The sequence below is a fragment of the Puntigrus tetrazona genome, chromosome 25, assembly GCF_018831695.1.
Source record: "Puntigrus tetrazona isolate hp1 chromosome 25, ASM1883169v1, whole genome shotgun sequence".
NCBI lineage: Eukaryota > Metazoa > Chordata > Actinopteri > Cypriniformes > Cyprinidae > Puntigrus > Puntigrus tetrazona.
In genome coordinates this window covers 2,342,585-2,362,210 of record NC_056723.1, presented here as the reverse complement: position 1 = coordinate 2,362,210, position 19,626 = coordinate 2,342,585, and the positions used below count along the sequence as shown (strand labels likewise).

At 38.9% G+C, this 19,626-nt stretch overlaps 3 protein-coding genes across 3 annotated transcripts; 2 read left to right on the top strand and 1 right to left on the bottom strand.

The window, feature by feature from the left end:
* Positions 1 to 5,567: 5,567 nt before the first annotated feature.
* On the top strand, positions 5,568 to 8,397 carry pthlhb (parathyroid hormone-like hormone b). Its single transcript, XM_043227930.1, has 3 exons — positions 5,568 to 6,630; positions 7,407 to 7,507; positions 7,620 to 8,397. Exons 2-3 carry the CDS (start codon positions 7,419 to 7,421, stop codon positions 7,999 to 8,001), a joined length of 471 nt encoding a protein of 156 aa, XP_043083865.1. The 5' UTR covers positions 5,568 to 6,630; positions 7,407 to 7,418; the 3' UTR covers positions 8,002 to 8,397.
* A 1,745-nt stretch (positions 8,398 to 10,142) lies between these two features.
* On the top strand, positions 10,143 to 11,494 carry LOC122330681 (galanin receptor 2a). The gene has a single exon (XM_043227914.1). It carries the CDS (start codon positions 10,298 to 10,300, stop codon positions 11,237 to 11,239), a length of 942 nt encoding a protein of 313 aa, XP_043083849.1. The 5' UTR covers positions 10,143 to 10,297; the 3' UTR covers positions 11,240 to 11,494.
* Positions 11,495 to 12,257: 763 nt separating this feature from the next.
* metap2b (methionyl aminopeptidase 2b) lies at positions 12,258 to 18,841 on the bottom strand. The gene is made up of 11 exons (XM_043227879.1): positions 18,651 to 18,841; positions 18,232 to 18,333; positions 18,081 to 18,140; positions 17,889 to 17,991; positions 17,650 to 17,811; positions 15,811 to 15,992; positions 15,604 to 15,698; positions 15,129 to 15,225; positions 14,943 to 15,046; positions 14,174 to 14,289; positions 12,258 to 13,184 (listed from the first exon to the last, which is right to left on the bottom strand). Exons 1-11 carry the CDS (start codon positions 18,808 to 18,810, stop codon positions 12,932 to 12,934), a joined length of 1,434 nt encoding a protein of 477 aa, XP_043083814.1. The 5' UTR covers positions 18,811 to 18,841; the 3' UTR covers positions 12,258 to 12,931.
* Positions 18,842 to 19,626: the final 785 nt, after the last annotated feature.

Here is a 19,626-nt window from a genome sequence, read left to right as displayed (position 1 = left end):
GTTCAAAAATGACCAGAGATTTTCGATGTTTTTCCCATTTAAAACTTGACACTTCTGCAGTTATATCGTGTACTCCGACGGTTGGAAAATGAAAACTTGGGGTTTTCTAGGCTGACATGATTAGGAACTATACTCTCAATCCAGCGTAATAGTCAAGAAAGTTTGCTGCCAAAGCTAAATAGATTCCAAAGTGGTAAAACTTGACTTATTAGTTGGAGAATTAAGCTATTTCCCCCTAAAAAAAGTGTTCCTTTAACATTAGCTAGCGCTATGCTATGCTCATTGATCACTGTGTAAGTTAAGAACCTACTTTTCTACTTGTTTGGTTCTCTAAAACAAAAAGCAAGTCACTGCAATGTTGTAAATTTCATCAAATGACTCAAATGAGATGTTTTTCAGATGTCATTTTTACATAGGAGGCGCTAAAGAGTTCAGAATTGATCGAAATGTAGCGACACGACCGCGATTTATCGTATATTTGCACATGGTTTTCTCAAATTTATATATGTTTAGGAACGTTTAGATACAAGACTGCTGAGAGCCATTTTTGGTTGATTGCCAGATTTAACAGAAATGTCCTTTCAAATTTTCATCTCTCCAAAATGCATTGTGCCTTCTTCTTTCTGTTAAAATGGACGCGGCCATATGTGCTTGCAACCTCATCCGCGTCAAGCGATTTCTAGCTGTACTGAAAACTGGTGCCATACCATATTATTTATGCTATAGCAGAAGAACCAGAAGTCTCAGCCATAAGCTTACTTCCAAAAATGCGGATAATTCACACGCTTTTTAAAACCAACAGGCCTACGCTAAAAATAACGTCAGAGCAGATGCTATTTTTATGTCATTTTTTCAATTTCACCCAAAGCGCCGCGCGTTTAACCCCGCATTGTTGCGTTTTGTGTTATATTACATCACAGGAAGCGCAAACGCGAGGAGCGACGGCCCGCGACGAGACACAACGCGCCTCTCAGACCATTCCTGTCCCTCACTGAACCCTCTCTGCTCTGGAAACTTAAACAGCTTTTTAAGAATGAGGAGGGTTTTTCAGTTTGTTGCTAAATTTAGCTTGGCCCTGTGCAGGCAGCAGGTTCCCGAGCCATTTTCAACAAAGATGAGCCGTAGCCCTTGCCCAGTGCCGGCGGGTGGCGACTGCCGGTGGTCTGCTGTTCTCTTATGCACTAGCTTTTAAGTAAACACGGCAATTCTGCGGTCGCCAGCAAAAGGCCTTACTGTGTGGCAGCACACACAGCCCCGGTGTGCCTTCTCCTAACCCTCCCCACACCTTCAGCTCAGCGGACGGAGGTCAACGGCCATCGAGACCCGTGATGCATGAGCCCCGAAAACCCCGACGAAGCCCCTCTGCAGTTCACCCTCGTTCCGCACAGCACGTTTTTTCACGTATCGTTGATCCGCCCCGTCACGCGGGGTCCTTCAGACGGACACCTCCCGTTCACCTCCATTATGCAGTAAATATTTGTATATTTTATGTATGGCTGGATGGCGGCGGGCTAAACAAACCAAGCGTTTACTGGAAGGGCTTTCCCTCCAGACGATTAGATAAAATCGAAACATGTTTTGGTAGGCGGTTCGCTGACCGCCGAAATGTTGACAGACCACATGGGATGGCACCTGCTCGACGACATGAAAGCGTTTGCCTTCATCTCTGAAATTGCCTTATTGTTCATTATATAGAACTCGGAATGGCCTTTGGGAAGAAAAAAAAATAAAACCTATAAATAGGTCAAATTCGCTTGCCTATAAGAAAACTTTTTTTTTACTTATTTAATTACTTAGTTATTCATTCGTTAGTCTTTTTTCACATTTCTGGACCTGGGGGGCAACGCAGTGTGTATGGAGGGTCAGAGAGCTCTTAGACTTCATCAAAAATATCTGTTCGGTAGATGAAAAAAGCTCTTACGGGTGTATGGAAAAGTTTACATTTATGTAACATTTATGTGAAACATATTAAAAAACATATTGTACACGCATGCATAATATTTGCGCGTGTAAAACCTGCGTGTGTGTATCTAAACGTTCCTAGACATATAGAAACATTTTAGAAAACCATGTAAATATGACACATATAAGACACAATACAATAGTTGTTGCATTTCGAACAACTCTGAACGTTTTACCACCTCCTATGTAAAATTTACCTATATATTAGGCATACATATATATATATATATATATATATATATATATGTGTGTGTGTGTGTGTGTGTACAAACATATACATATGCATGTATAATATTTGCATATGTATAACCTGCGTGTGTTTGTTCATGCTATATGCACTGCATGTGTATATATGTGTGTGTGTATATAAATATATGTGCGATCGCAAACATATATTTACATATTCTATATATATGATACAAAGACGCATAATACAATATATTACTGCACACTCTTTACTTACAATATTTAATGATCGCACAATATTTGATCAAGAATAGAAATGTTTATCCGTCTCAGTGTTTTGTATTTTTCTCTGGAAATGTTGAAATTGAACAACTTCACAACACGCGCATTTTTCTGATTATGTTTTTAACGTATATGTTTAATTTTTTTTTGCCTGAAAAAAAGGTTATTTAGCGATTATTTGCTATTTCCAACCAATCAAAATTATTTAACAAATAAATGCACTACGTATCACGAGTGTATCTTAGCAGAATGAAGAAAGGCGCCACTGTAGGTCTTATATATATATATATATATATATATATATATATATATATATATATATATATATATATTATATAACATGACTTCTAATATGCTATACACTGTAAGCTGATACAAAGCATTTCAGGAGTGAAAGGTCTCTTGTATGCCTTCGAAGCTCAGGAACGCATCAAGTCAGACCTTGACAAGTTTCACCTATAGTTTTTATTGAGAACACACGTGTGTCCTTTCCGTGGCCCCCGGCGCTGAATATTTAACTAGAGTTTCTGTGAATGCTCTTTTCACGAAAGAAGCCCGACGCGAAACGACACGCGGGTCTGTTCCCTAAAACAATAGCGACCCCGATGAAACGCCGCTTGTGGAGATCGGCGTGCTGGGTTTTTTTTTTTTTTTTTTCGGTTTCCTAACTTCTTACCTGCTAGGAGAAGGATTTACTGGAACCCTCAGACAGGCTTTCACAGCTCGGGCTCTAAACGGCCTGCTGGCAAGGCGGCCATGTTTTCTCTGGCACCGAATCAAACCCGCCGGACTAGATCCAAAAGCACCTACACAACACAAACCTGTGGGATGTTTGGATGATAAATTGCCGACGTTCTGCAGCAGAACAAAAAATATTGGCCTCGCTGGGGACATCAGTCTTAATAATCTCGCAGTTAGATGGCACGCTGGGTGGTTTCATCTCGCGTGTTTCTCCGATGTCCCGCCATTCGCTCGGAGCGGCGTTCGACTGCAGGTGTCGTATCAAAGTTTGTCCAAGTGCTGAGAAGGTCAAGTGCCAGCGGTCGACGGGGGGAACCGGCGAGGTGTTAAATGACACGTTTTATTCGTTTAACAATTTGGCGGCGAGCGCCGCGAGAATCCGAGACGCTCCTCGGTAGCAGGGTTTGCGATTAAATCTGGAGGCCTTCCTGCTGAAAACCGTGGGTCAAGTGGAAGAAATCGTGTCATGCGTTCCCGCGCGGTTACACGATAAAACAAACAGCAGAACAAAACCGGAGCGCCCGGGAAGAGGAGAGGAAACTCGGTTAGACGATGTTTCTCACAAAACGCCGGGCTTTTTGACATCGGCGTGGATGAGTCAAGCCCTTTTGAACATTGCTAGACGATGCTGTCACCGGCGAGAAAGAAAAATACGAAACGTAGGGCTTCTGAGAAGAAAGAAAGAACGCCGCGGAGACAAAAGCAACGTTTCGGGATTTTTAGCAATGCTGCTTTTTGGCTTCATCAATAGCATCTTTCAGCCTATTTCATTTGCCTAACGAACACGAGGCTATGCTCACGCTGTGAAGCATTGAAACTCCGGCAGACTCCGGAAAGCGTAGGTCGAGAAAATTAGATGTGACAAAAATGCTAATTCTGTCATAATTTATGTCGCTCAAACTCACGTACGCGCTGTTATTTTCCCCCGCGGAGCACAAAGGGGAAAACTCTTTTCAGATTGCCCCGTCAAGCGCCGAGAAGGACAAAAACAAACAGTTTGCGTAATAGTGCGTACTACTTTTGCACGTTTTAAATCTTTTGAAGCCGTAAAATATTGTCATGTGTTTAATAGACAAGTTTACGGTTAAGATTCTTTAGTGTTCACGAAAGAAACCTCTCATGATCACAAACGCTGCATTTATGCGATTAAAAATTCTTTCAAAAAAATGAAACATCAAATGTTATTGCAATTTAAAATAAATGTTTCCTATGCGAATATATTTTAAAATGTAATTTACATCCTTTTTTGAGGAGACCGATACTTTTTCCAGGATTGTTTGACTAGAAAATAGTAATCTTAATTTTAAATGTTGCTTTTACGTTTAATGCATTCCCGCTGACTTAAAATAAAAACAAAACGACTGGCCCCAAACGCTATTTTCCAATGCAATGCAGTGCCCCATAAAGATGGAAATATATGGAATATTTTAGTGTCGCACAGAACTAATTTGTAGTTGATGAGCATTAGTTATGTTGTGAACCTCTCGCTCCGCAGCCTATAAATGAAGCGGTACTATTTTGTGGGCTCCCCAAAAACCACCTTGACCATTACGTTTGCTTAGGAGGCGAGCAAACCCACCCACAGGCTTGATTTCACTGAGGTTATGGTCATAATCTCTTGGGACAGTGGTCAGCCAAAGCTGTTTACTTTCTTCACCCAGCTTCACCCATGTTTTGGAAGAGGAGGGTCTCATGGTCTCCGCTATGAGCTGTAATGTTCCTCCGTAGAATTTCCATGCAAAGTCAAAGGCCAATTCAACATGCATTCGGCGCATTATTTATTGGTGGAAGAATCGTTTGAACGAGGAATCAGGTGTTAGGATAACTGTTCGAACGAGGAACTGAATGGTAGAAGAATCATTTGAACGAGGAGTCGTTTGGAAAAGGAATCATTTTAAAGAAGAGTTGTTTGGTGGAAGAATCATTTCAGTAATGAATTGGTTGGCAGAAGAATCATTCGATTGATGAATTGTTTGGAAGATGAATCGTTTTAAGGAACAATTGGTTGGTAGAAGAATCACTTGAATGAAGAAATGGTTTGTGTAGGAATCATGAATTAAGAGCTGATTGGTAATAGAAACGAGAATTGGTTCGATAGAAGAATCATTTGAATGAAGAATTGGTTGATAGAAGGATTATTTAAATGAACAGTTAATTGGTAGAAGAATCATTTGAATTAATAATTTACTGGTAAAAGAATCATTGTGTTGTTTTAATTGCTTTCAGGATGTAATTCAACCAACAATATATATCATTTACTTCATGATATATAAACAAACACAAGTGCACACACACACACACACACACACACACACACACACACACACACACACACACACACACACACACACACACACACACACACACACACACATGCACACACACACACACACACACACACACACACACACACACACACATATAAAATAATCATCTGAGTAAAGAATGTATCGGTAGCAGAATCATTTGTCTGTTTTAATGGCTTTCAAGAAACAACTAAGCCAAAAAATAAAGGTGCTTCACGATGCCATTGCAGAACCTTGTATAAAAGGTTCCATGGAGAACCTTTAACATCTGAAGAACTGTTTCACAAAAGGCTCTTTGTGTCAAAAAAAGAGATTCTTCGTATTATAAAAAGTAAGAAAGAGAAGGTTCCATAAAGAACCTTTCACTGAACGGTCCTGAAATGGTTCTTCTTGGCATCTCTGTGAAGAACCTTTTAAGCACCTTTTTTTTTTTCCTCCGGCATTTGCTTCATATTTTAAAAAGACCCAGTGTGCGGACAAGCTCCTAATAGTTGTAGAAAACAGACAAATTCATCAAAAGTTGAAGTCAGAGATCAGTGGGCGATTATTCCTCACACACTCCCCCTCCTGGCCGAACCCGAGCTCCTCAGGAGTGTTTTCAGAGAGAGAGAGAGAGAGAGAGAGAAGCGTGCCACCCTCTTTCCAATGAAGGTGTCTGCCTGTGCGTTTCTTGGAGTGTGTGTGTGTGTGGTTTGTCAGTCTAGTATACACTTTGGCACTCGTGGGCAGCAGACACACACACACACACACACACAGACACACACACACACACACACACACACACACACACACACACACACACACACACACACACACACACACACAGACAAGCATGCAGCGCAGACTAATTTTCTCTGCTGTAACGCCTGCTGTCCATACCAGTTTGCAGTGAACACAGCAAAGGAGACTTACACGACCCACTGGAGCAATAAATCTAACGCCCATCTCTCCCTCTCCCTCTCTACGAGTTCATTCCTTCAAACCGTCTGGAAGGAGACTCAGGCAGAGATTGTCTTCTGGACCAGTGGAGCTTGGACAGATTAACATGCGGCTGACGCTCTCGCTCACATGTGGCTTTTCAGCAGCTGTAACACGTCCAGCCGGTGGCAGTAACATGCAGCAATAACTGATCGACTCAGCAGTGGCTTTACATGTAAGTATATTCACGCACATGTGAGCAGTTTCGTGTGTTAATTGATGACTAATTATATCATTCAATTGCTATTTCCATTTTATGGAAATATATTTTATTAAAACATATATTTTATATTTTAAATGTCTATTTAAAATATTTGATATTTATTAATTTTAAAATACTATATATTTAGATATGATCTTATATTTAACATTTAAGGCAGATTTAAAAATTCCATTATAAACTATTTTATAACATATATAATTTAACATTTTTTATTATATAGGAATTTATAAATATATTATATATATATATATATATATATATATATATATATATATATATATATATATATATATATAGTGTATGCAGAGTACAGAATATTATATTTAAATTTTAACAATCCTTCAGAGTCGCATATAACTATATAATTACATCTAAGATTTTTTTAATGTATAGCAATTATTAATTTTTAAATGAATATTAAACATCAACATTTTTAATGAAAACGTATAAATGTGTAGCACACAGTGTATATTATATGCGTCATATTATATTTTAGTATATTTTTATATGTAGTAAAATATTACCATAAAGTAGTAGTATATATATATATATATATATATATATATATATATATATATATATATATATATATATATATATATATATATTTTAAATATTTGTACATGTGTAATAAAACTTTAATTCTTGTCTTTTTTGACTAATATGTGTACTAAAATATTTTAAATAATAAATGCAGTATACTGTTTAATAACGTCTCCTGTGTTCAGTTGTCCAGCAGTATGTTGAGGCATTGGGGGTTTGCTGTGTTCCTGTTAACCGTCCCGTTACCGGTCCACCCCAGACCCACTAACTCTCTCAGCCACCGACAGTGAGTCTCCTTTTACCGATTTCTAACCGGTCTGTGCGGAGGCTGCCCTCTGCTGGCCGCTTCATCACGTCTACCAGCTAAAGTCAATGCGCTGTCTCTCTTTCGGTCCCAGGCGGCGCTCAGTAGGACACGCGCAGATGATGCACGACAGGGGCCGGTCCCTGCACGACCGGAAGAGGCGCACGTTCATCCAGGACCTGCTCGAGCAGGTGCACACGGCTCAGGTGTGGGACCCCCCCGGGCAGAGCGAGGCGAGCGTCCGGACCCCGCTGTGGGCCAAACCCGCGGGCGGTGCCAAAAACTTCCTCTTGAGCTTTCAGCTGGACTCTATAGGGACGAGAGACGACCTGCCGCAGGAGACCAGCAAGACCCTGGGGTACCAGGAGCGAGCCGCGAAAGCCGTGAGCAAGAGGAAGAGGAAGATGAGCTCGGGGAGATGGAGGGACCCGGACCGGAGGAGAGACAGGGGGGCGTGGCTTCCGTACGCTGATTAAAGACCAATAGCGAGCGGGCGGGGCGGGGCTTAACGCGAACGAACAGATCCATAGGATGAAAACATGCATACGTGCAAGAGACTTCATAATGTAAATGTAACCTTCAGAAAAGACTGTTTCAGCGTGCAATACAGTGACTAAATCATGGTTTGCTTTTCGTTCAAAATAAACTCTCTATTCTGGAGCTTCCTTTGATACACAAACTCACCCGCATCTGTTATAGTCAGGAGTTATAGTCTGTTTTCAATGCATTCGGGACCGTTCGTGTTGTGTTTAATTTATTTGATTGGAATATTTATTCCCTGAATGTATCTCAATGCTGCTGATGTTGATGAGATTTTCAAATGCACTTTAGATAGTTACGCTGGTCTACATTCAGATTTTTTTTTTTTTTTTTTTTTTTTTTACATTTATTATCTTGCTTTTCTTTTCTTTTAGTTAATGTTCTCCCATTTTCAATAAAAAAAAATTAACTGATGAGCAATATATAATAAACCTCCCTAAAACATATTTTACAGGAACTCCAAATTCATTCTCATGATTTGCAGTTTTTAGTATTATCTATCAATGTAAAGTAACACCTTTGCAATTACTACATTATATTATTATGATTAAATCATTAATATTTACAATTAATGTGAGGTAAATATTTGTAATTATATTTTATGTAATTGTATATATATATATATATATATATATATATATATATATATATATATATATATTTTATTTATATTTTTACTTGTGTGTATGTATATATATATATATATATATATATATATATATATATATATATATATATATATATATATATATATATTAAATATTTTTATTTTTGTGTGTATTTTTATATATATATATATATATATATATATATATATATAAAATTGCATGCTTATTTCACAGCAACTCCAAATTCACGAAGTAGTTACTAGTGACTGAGGATGGTGGAATAATCAATTAACGTGTGTGTGAGTGCAGAGGGCAAATACAAGGCAAATAAAGACAAAAATGGCTCTTACAACTATTATGCACCTTTCACTACACATGTTAATGGATAGAGAGCTTCATGCAACCTTCTGTCAACTTCCTGTGAGCGCTTTAGGATCACATCCCATGCCGTAAAAACTCATAAACCAGAGCACGGGAGAGCTAGAGATCAATCACAAATCAATGAGAGCGAGAGGGCAGGAAAAGCAGCAGGTAAAAGCTGACATACATTCGTATCATAGGACATGCAAGCATGTCATTAGCTGTGTTTTCTTTACATAAAATCTTTCACAAGAAGCAGCTTTATGATATAAAATCCAATCGGAGACGTCATTGATGCGCAGACATTTTTCTTGGCTCTTTAGGGAAGGTCTGCCTGTTTTATTTATATACTGACGGCAAGCTTATGTCTGTACATATTTAGGCATATCCTTGTTAATAACTTGTTTAATCTTAACTGAAAGCACAGATAAATGAGGGACGCATCAAATTAAACGTCTGAGATGGTGAGTAGCTCATTTTCTCTGACTCTGATTACTAATAAATAATTACTTACCTATTGTACTATATTATTTATCATTTAACATATTTTCAGTATAGCCAAAAATGAAAAGATGACAAGATGGTAATGAACCTAAACTATACTGATTAATATTTAAAAATTATGAAATTATTATATATGCTATATTAATAAAATATTATATATTGGGATCAGTATATATCATTCTAATATTTATCAGTGTTGAAACAGTTTAATAATATTTATGGAACCAGGGATACCTTTTTTCTATAAAATGCTGATAAAAAAAAAATTTGGTAAAAATTAAGTAACACCATTTGTTATTTTAAATTGCAAAAATATTTTTGCAAGTATATTTTATAAAGTTTTCTTTATTTACAGTTTTTTCTTTATTTAAATGCTTGCCCAACTTTGATGAGCGTAAAACCTAAAAAATTTACTGATCCCAAATGTTTGAAAAGCAATGTACATGCATGCGTATATATATAAACATTTAATGTACAATAAAATAATTATGCAAAAAACTATGAATACAACTTTAAATATTAAAGCAACTTTTTTAAATAATAAGATAAGATGTGAACTTTCTGGAGGGGATGTATTTTTGTAATGACCTGACACTGTTCCTATAAGCGAGCATTTATATTTCTATTACCTATTTTTCATAGCACGCGCAATTTACTATTACATATTTGAATTCAATGCATTTTTTGCAACACGATATTGCGTATTTTTATTTATTTTATTGGATTCACACATCCTAGAATCAGCAGCGTAGCTCAAAGCATGCTTTTTCTCCTCATTCTCTCACAGGGAGCCGCTAACAGCTACGGAGTGATCTTTGCCTGCACTTGCGGCATCATAGTGGCCGTCGGTTTCAGCGCCAACCTGCTGGCCTTTTCCCTCTTCGCCAAAAACAAGAGCTTCCGCAAAAACCGCCTGGACGTTCTCCTCCTCAGCATGGCTCTGGCCGACTTCCTCACGCTCCTCCTCATCCCCTTCACCGTCCACTCGGCGGTCAGCTTCTCCTGGCCTCTGGGCGCCACGTCCTGCAAGGTCTATCAGTTCCTGCTGGCGTTCTCCCTGGCCGCCAGCACGTACTCCCTGTGCACCGTGTCTACGGTCCGCGCCATGATCATCACCAACCCCTACCGCCCTCCGACCACGGATCTGGTGGCGCTCATGTTTGTTCTGGTCTGGGCTTCGAGTTTCTTTATAAGTCTGCCGTTGCGCATTTTCGCCACTAAAGAAAGCTTAGGCCCTGGCGTGAGCAACTGCACCGTTTGTTTGCCCACTACCCAAGAGCATCACTACCAGGTAGTTCTCAGCCAGTTTGTGCTTTACTATCTCGTCCCGATGCTGGTTATCGCCATCAACTCGGCACGCATCGCTCTTTTCTTACACAAGAGACCCGTTATGTCCTTCGCAGGTTACCGGAACACAAGACGGGCGTCTCTAATGGTGTTTTTGGCGGCTGGGACCTTCTCCCTGTGCTGGCTGCCAGGGTACGTTTTAGAGCTGTGCGTGTATTTGGGACTTTATCGGCACGGCCGCTCGTGGGAGACGTTTCATTTCGCCTGCACGGTCCTCCAGTATCTGCACCCCTGCGCCAACCCCGTCCTCTACGTGCTGCTGTCCAAACGCTACCGGCGCAAGAAGGACTGGCTGTTCAAATGCAGCAGGAAACGAGTTCACCCGCAGGTCGTTAGCGTGACGGAGAGTTTATGAGAGGTCGCGTCGAAACGAGCGTTCGGTTGGTTTGGGTGTAGGAGATCTGAATCCTCCCTCGTGCAAAACGCCTAATTGCGCGCGTATCAATTGAAACCCATGCATTGGTCTCACACCGGAAGCAATGTTGAACGGGACTGCACCTGAAACTACTAACGGACCACAAAACCAGAATTTTTCAGAGTTCAGAATACATCACCTGAAAGCTGAATAAATAAGCTTTGAACTTGAAAATGTAGATTGTGAGGGTGCAAAAAAAAATTATAATAAAAAAATAAAAAATAAAAAATAAATAAATATATATATATATATATAAAAATAATTATATATATATATATATATATATAATATATATATATATATATATATATATATATATATATATATATATATATATATATATATATATATACAGAGAAATATGGTCTTTAAAGTTGTTCAAATTAAGTTTTTGCCAATGTATATTACTAATCAAAGAGCTTCTTTGTTGAAAAACTATCTTCATGGAACATGATCTTTACTTAACACCCTAATGATTAATGTCATAAAAGAAAAATCAGTAACGTTGACCCAGTGCGTGGTTGGCTACTGCTGCGCTAAAATAATCTTGTGGCTCAGGGTCATACGGTCCTTATGAATCACGAGAAACAATTTCACAGCCATCTTTAGAGTTTTGTCTTATAGCTGTACAAAACAACTTGTACACGTGTTTTATTTAAGTTTTGATCTAAATGTTAACAGCTCAGTTAGCGGTTGCTGTGGTATATTGTTGAACTCGCAGTGTGTTGCCAAGGAAGGACTGCAGACATCCAGCTGTAACTCAATCCAACGTTTGTGTCTTTCACATTTGTATTAATATTTTAAATATGAATAATGAGCCGTTACGTCACTGTACAATTGCAAGTGGCATCACTGTAAATAAACATTTCTAACGCTTTAATTTAATAAAAAGGACTACATTTAACTGTGAACATCTGGTTACATCCGACAAATAAAGCGAAACGACTTGCAGAGCGTGTAATTTCTTATAAATTTTATTTCCACTTCAAAATAAAACACCACATGTGCTTTATTCCGAGAAAGGCGACCGATTTCAAACAGGCTTTACCTGAAATCAAGCACAGCCAAAATATAGATGCTTACATATCAACGTCGCCGCTTTCGAGTGCCCGCTCTTAGAAGAAAGCATATGTTTGAACGAGTATTTTATCACGCAGGCGTTGAAGTCCGTTTTTGAGCCGAGGAACAAAAAATAAATCAAACGCTTCCTAATTTCTCTCAGGCCAGGATTTAGTAAAGCTTTGTGCACCAAAAAGTTAAAAACAAAAAGTGCAAATGTGTAACAGAGCTAATCCAGATGATCTAAAAACAAATGTGCTTATGAATCCACATTTCTCTGGGTTCTCTGGGTACTGGTGAAGAAAAGTGCACCAGAACGTTGTCAGCATTTACAAAATGGTTCTAGAGCGCTTTACAGGTGGGTGGTAAGTGAAGTACACATCTGCGCCAGTGGTTAAACAAGGGAGCGTCTTTACCACAGAGGAGTTCGACCTCCGTTTATCCTTTAAACAAACAAATACTAGAATGTTAAAAATGAGAAGGCACAGCTCGTTAGCGTACTCAGGCCTTAACCCATCGATATACTCATGTGATACGAAAGCAGAGGAGAGATTTGTAAGAACTGCTGGAGGCCTAGTAATCGTCTCCTCGGCTGACCACCTCCTTGCAGGTGGGTCTCAGCAGGATGGTGTGTTCAAACTGGGCCGTGTAGCAGCCTTTGGTGTCACACAGAGGCGGGTAGGGGTCGATGATGCCCAGGTCGCAGAGGTTCTTCAGTGCCATTAAATATTTGGTCTCACCGAGGCGATCCAACCAGCGGCGGCAGAAGGCGAGAGTGCCGGAGTTCTCGTTGACCACATTCAACAAGTGCTTGGCTCTGGGGAGTCTGGGAATAAGAGGAACGCGAGCAGGTGAAGCATAATTCCGAGCTGCCTATCGAGGGATCCTATTTAGGCATCGTCCCAGAACATTTAAAGCGCCCCTGTTACGGAAAAACGAGTTCTCATGCAGTGCGTAAAACGGCTCCAAGTGAAATCTGAAAGTGTGTAAAGTTACTGTCTCTCAAAAGAAAGAATCGCTTAAACGAGTCGTATTTAAAATGAATTCCAAAACATTTTATGTTGATGTCAAAGTGAAACATTAGCATACTGCCCACTTTTACCCCCGGTTCTGAACGCACTTTTGGAACGGTAAAACTCACAAACACCGCTCTAAACCAAATCAATCACGGCATATTAGCATCACGCAAAGCAGGGTTTGGAAAAATGATTGATTTAGTGAATCATATGGGAGTCGTTGTGCAAATAAGTTAAAGCATAAATGCATATTATAAGCAAACAAAACTGTTATTTGACCTTGCATGCATGTCAACATTGTTGGGGACTTACGAAACCAAAGTATGAACCTTTCATTACCAATAACATTTTAAAGGGTTAGCCCATGTTTTACTTACCCTCAAAGCATCCTAGGTTTATAGGAATTTTCTCTTTCAGACAAATCCAATTGGAGTTATATTAAAATAATCCTGGCTCTAGCAAGAGTTAGAATGGGAGTAGGCAAGTGTTTTCGTCCAGGACATGAATTGTATTATGGATGTGCATGCTTTATTTGACTACTTTTGGATAAAAACACCCACCTACTCCCATTCTAACGTTGCAAGAAACAGGATAAAATGTTTATATAACTGACTGGATTCGTCTGAAAGAAAAAGTCATGCATCTAAGATGCTTTGAGGGCGAGTAAAGCATGCTAATTTTAATTTTTGGCGAACTAACCCTTTTAAGTCCAATATCTTCATACATCTTTGTCAGCCACACCTGACAAATTGCTTGTTTCTGGAGACTTACTTAGAAATAAGATTGGTACGCATCTCACCTTATTGGCACGTGACCAACTTCAAAGTTTTTCATGTAATGGGAACACTCCATGTCATCGTGCACCATGCCTTTCCCAGTGCTGCCGAAGGTCTCGATGGCATAAACCTCTCCTTCCTGTAAAAGAGCAAATTCAGCATATGAAAAGAAAGAATTGAATCCTTAACCGTGAGATTAATAACACTACATGATTGCCTTCCAAATAAAAGAGCAGCTTTACACCTTCATAGAAACACATCGACTCGACAAAGTGATGACTGGGCTCAGTAAGATTTGTTTGTGGCATCGTTTTAACACTTAATTAGCAAGGATGCATCCAATTGATAAAAAGTGACATAAAATGTACCAAAAGATTTCTATTTGAAATAAATAGAAAACAACAACAAAAAATGCATTGACAATTATCTTAAGCAGTAAATGAGCAAATTCAATGGATTTCTGAAGGATCATGTGACTCTGAAGAGTGGAATAATGATCCTGAACATTCAGTTATAGCAATAAATAAAAAAAACTTATTTCAAATTGTAAAAACTAATTCATAAGACTACAGCACTTTTTATCAAATAAATGCAGCTTTGGAAAGCTCCTCTCTTTCAGCCTTGTGGTGTGGACTGATAGAGACGTGTCAGCTTAGGGTTTTGTTGATAACTCTGGCACGCCCAAACTCTCAAAAACGTCCCTGTCCATTTTCCTTGAACATTTATTGGGTAACCAAGCATCGAAGATATCACCGCCGTGAAACCAGAACTTTGTAGAAAGTCACGCCGTACCTCCATCCTAGTGGCTTCACCTCCTTTCACTATAGGCACCGTCTTGCCTGCGTGAATCCTGTACTGTCCAATAGAGTGGCCATTAAGATTTCGGATCGGTTTCACTGGAAAGAAAAGCAGTATCAGTGGTGAAATCATATCTCGTGTTATTTCTAGGTCTTTGCTGTTAAGACGGTTTGTATTTACCTTGATACGTCTTTCCATCCAGTTCCACTTCATAAGACTCCATAACCTCTTGAATCGACTCTCCAATGTCACACAAACGAACGTCAATGCCTGCACACTGAATTGTAATGCCGACGAAACGCAAATGACTTAAACGTTTAGGGTTTCGAAAGATTTTTAAAAAATTTATAAAAAGAGAGAAATGTTGCTCCAGCGTTACATTGATCAAAAAGTTACAAAACGTTTCATTACAAACAATGAATACTGATTAAAACGAATCAGTTTCTACGAATTCTACTATGAAGCATTATAACTGTTTTCAACATTAATAATATTTTTTTAGGCAGCAAATCAGCATATTAGAAAGGTAAGTTGGGAGTAATCAGGCTTTATATATTCTGAAATTGTAATATACTACTCTTAGCACTGCATTTCTGATCGAATCAATTTCATCGGCATGTTTTGATTCACTCAGAAGCTTCAATTATAACTCTACCTTAATTCCAGTATTTGTAGCATCTTTAACAGCTTCCAGCAGTTTGTCGTACTTTGGGTTGAAGGTGACGGTGAAGGCACAGTCAATGATTCGACCTGGAAAACCGAAATAATCAAACATCAGCACACTGTAAAACAAAACGAACACTTCGAAGGAATTAAGATGGCAGCTGGGGAATCGCTGGTATGTCCGCTGCTGCAGACGCACCGTTGATGTGCGTGCCGAAGTCGATCTTGCAGACGTCGTCGTACTGGAGAACGGTGGGGTCTCCTGCGTTAGGAGTGTAGTGAGCGGCGCAGTGGTTCAGAGAGCAGCCGGTTGGAAAAGCTAAACCGGCGTTCAGACCATTTTCCTTGATCAGCTTCCTGGAGCAGTCTTCCAGTTTCTCACTAAGCGGAGAAAACGAGACCCGATTAGCAGATTAAACTCTGCACCAGTGTTCGGTGTAATTACATTACTTATCCACTGGGGGAAAAAAAGGGACTACAGTTAAAATTTACAGTTACAAATAATTTAAACTGTTCTAAAAAAAAAATCTAAATTTTATCTAAAGATGAAACAGAATGCAGTGTCTTTAAGAAGAAGAAACCACACAGATAAGACTAAAATCAGTCTAGTCTAATCTATAGGCATGAGAAATCTACAAAGCTTGAAGTGTCTACTTTCAAACGCACAAATGTTTATTAGATTAATCTAATTTTAATGGTTTTTTTGAAAGACCTGCTACGAGGAAAAGGCTGGAATTTACTTTGTGATATTACGTAGAATTTGTATCGATTTAAATATTACGTCACTTAAAGTAACAATGCTGCTTTTTAGACGGAGTATCTAGAAAAAAGCTAGATATTCTGCAGGTCATCCAAAGCGGTTTTGTGCTGAAGCTAAGCAGAGCTGTATAATGGTCTTTCTATAGAAATGTTTCTTTCATTTAAACTTTGACCACGTTATTACATGACTTTTTCACTTTATGAATACACAAAAATGTCATTTTTTTTAATGCATTTATTTCTCACTAAGTTAAGTGGTTAAAACCATTTGCATTCTAGATTTTGACCTAATAATGAAGCAGGTCGTTCCAGTGTGTCCAACTTAAATTTATATGAAATGAGAACTGAAAAGAGACTTAGAAGATTAGAAAATAGGAAGGAGGATGTCAATTGATGTAATCAGTGTAATGTTTTATTTAAAAAAAAGAAATGCATTTTTGTTAAACAGTAATACCAGTGACAACTGCAGAGTGCGCTACTTTTATTATACATTTTATAGCATTTTTTCAGCCTTTTTTATGCCACTGACATCATATATGTGATAGTTAAGAATATATTATTGTACTATTTTTCGTTTCAAGCTCATTTTTATATTTATAACACGGTTAAAGCCACACGACACGACCAGAAAGTTCCCTGAAAACCGCAATTGCAAACTTGTCATTAGGTACAGGTTTTAAAACGAGGAGTCAACGCACTGAACTAAAATCTATTTGAATTCATTGAAAGGATTTACCGTTGACCGTTTTTGCTCCATTTCGATAATAAAAATAAATTGCAGACAAAGACCCCAGCAGAGAAGTCGCGTTCTGTTAAAGAACGATTCGCTTGATTTTGAATCATTTAAGGCAATGATTCAGTGGTTCATTCATCAAGATGACTCACTGAAGATGCTACTGGAGGTTCAGTTTCACAGCAGCCTCTTTTTTTTCAACATTTGGTAATGTAATATAACATACACATGATAAATCATATATTCATGCTATATTTCAGCTACACAGAACTGTTATAAATTCCACTGCCTACAAAGGAAAGATATGCGTTATATTATCTATTTTATTAAGTGAAATTATTAATAAAACGTACGAATTTGTTACGCACGCATTTAATACTTTATGGGGAAAATCCCTTTTAAATGGGTCAAATGACTCTGAAACATTTGTGCAGTATTAAGTAAAAATCGTCAATCTGGCTTTCGTGAATTCCACATTTCTACAGAACCGAGGTCTCCCAATAAAGCCAACTAGACAAACGCAGCCCGCCGAACGGCGTCACTCACCAGATCTCGATCATGGTCAAGCCGGGCTTGATCCAGCTCGTGACGTATTTCCTGACCTGCCGGTGGGCCTCGGCCGCCTGTCTGAAGTCGTTCCACATCTCCTCATTGGCCTGATCCAAACATTTCTTCTCCTCGTTGGTCATGCGCCAGGCAGCGGCACGTCTGCGTGAAGCAAAACACATCCAGCCGCCGTGTTTTCAAACGTTTTATTTTTTTTAGAGCGCGTCGGTCTGCCTTACCCGTCTTGCATCGGCGGATATTCACATTCCTGGCCCTTGGCATAAACTCCATTGGTGTAAAGCTCGCAGATGGGGATAGACGGAGGATCCGTTTGAACTTTGGCTGGAATATCAATAAGATATATTCAATTTGGTTAAAAAAAAACGATGTGTATGAGTGACTACGGGCGGTAAATGTACACGATCACTCACGTCCTTTCTTTTTCTTCTTCTTCTTCTTTTTCTTCCCGGTCGAATCTCCTTCCTCGCCATCTGCCAAGGGGAAATTTCACAATAAAGCAATCGATATGCGGATAAAGATTCGTAGACGGGCATGGGATTGCGATGGGCTTAACAGACAAACCCTCTTCTGGCTCGTCCTCTTTTTCCTGGTCTTCTAAAGTTTGTTGCTCCAGTTGACTCGCCACTTTGGTGATGACAGGCTCTCCTTCACCCTCATGGCTTCCTGTAAATAACAGTGCAGAAAATTTGATGTAGATGCCGCAATATGCTTTACATTCGCCGTGGGTGCCTCGCGCACGTGGAGTCAGACCGCGTCCTCTTATAATAACATTACACAACTCGCCAGCTAACGCTAGTTAAACTCTCTAACCGGCCATTAACTCAACACCCCAGCGCGTAAACTAACCATTAAGCTCCGTTAAGATGCTTTAAGTCGCAATTAACCGAACGCCTTCTAAATAATATTTCAGATTTCTCTCATCGGGTTATCTGGACAGTTAAACGCCTGGGCCACGCGACACTTTCGTCCGTCTTAATTACCTACGGCTCCCGCTTTTGACTTCTTCTTCTTCTTTTTCTTCTTCTTCCCGGTCTCGTCGGCGGGATCGGCGGCCTCTTTGGGAAAGTGAGAGTCTCCGTTCGGTAAAATCTGCGTTTGTGCAGCCGCGGACTGCAGCTCCTGCGTCTGCTCGTCCGCCATGATGTGACCGCGCAAGGGATTGTGGGCGAAGCGTACATCATGCTCGGCGGGATCCCTGCGCGTTCGGCTGGATGGACCTTTTTACTCGAAAAAAGGTCCAACCGATAAGCCGTCCTGATCCCCTACGCGGTGTGCATAAAATAATAACCGAAGTGGGAGATAAGTAGGTATTTAATTGTTTGATCAAAATGGTTGTGATCATTTGCTCTGGATAAAAGCGACTTAAAACAAAAAGCTGTTCTCTAAATACAAGTATTTTCTTTATGCAAAGCTTATCTTCACAACTACACGGAACCAGTTATACAAGAAAAATGGTGGATTTATATTTGTGTATTCTTTCTTTTGTTTTGGATGTACTGCGCATATAAAACATTTACGATAATAAGCGAAAAAAGGTATGATGTTTACAATTAAAATATCCACATTTTTCCATTCCAAAGAGCTACACAAACCTGAAAACATATTCAGGTAACCATTAACTAGTGAAACACCCCACTGACTTAAAACCACCATTTACAAAAAATACAAAATAATAAACGTTACGCCCCTGTTAAATTAATTAATTTTTAAATGCATTTTATATCGTGGCAAACAATTACTAATGTTTTTGGACCTTAAAAAAACGTATAGGTATAGTTAAAAGTTGTATAAATGAACACAAAGTACATCGTTTACTTATTTCATAATAAACATGTGGCATGGCATTGTTAGTTATAGTTAAATATGTATATATATATATATATATATATATATATATATATATATATATATATATATATATATATATATATATATATTATATATATATGATGCCCC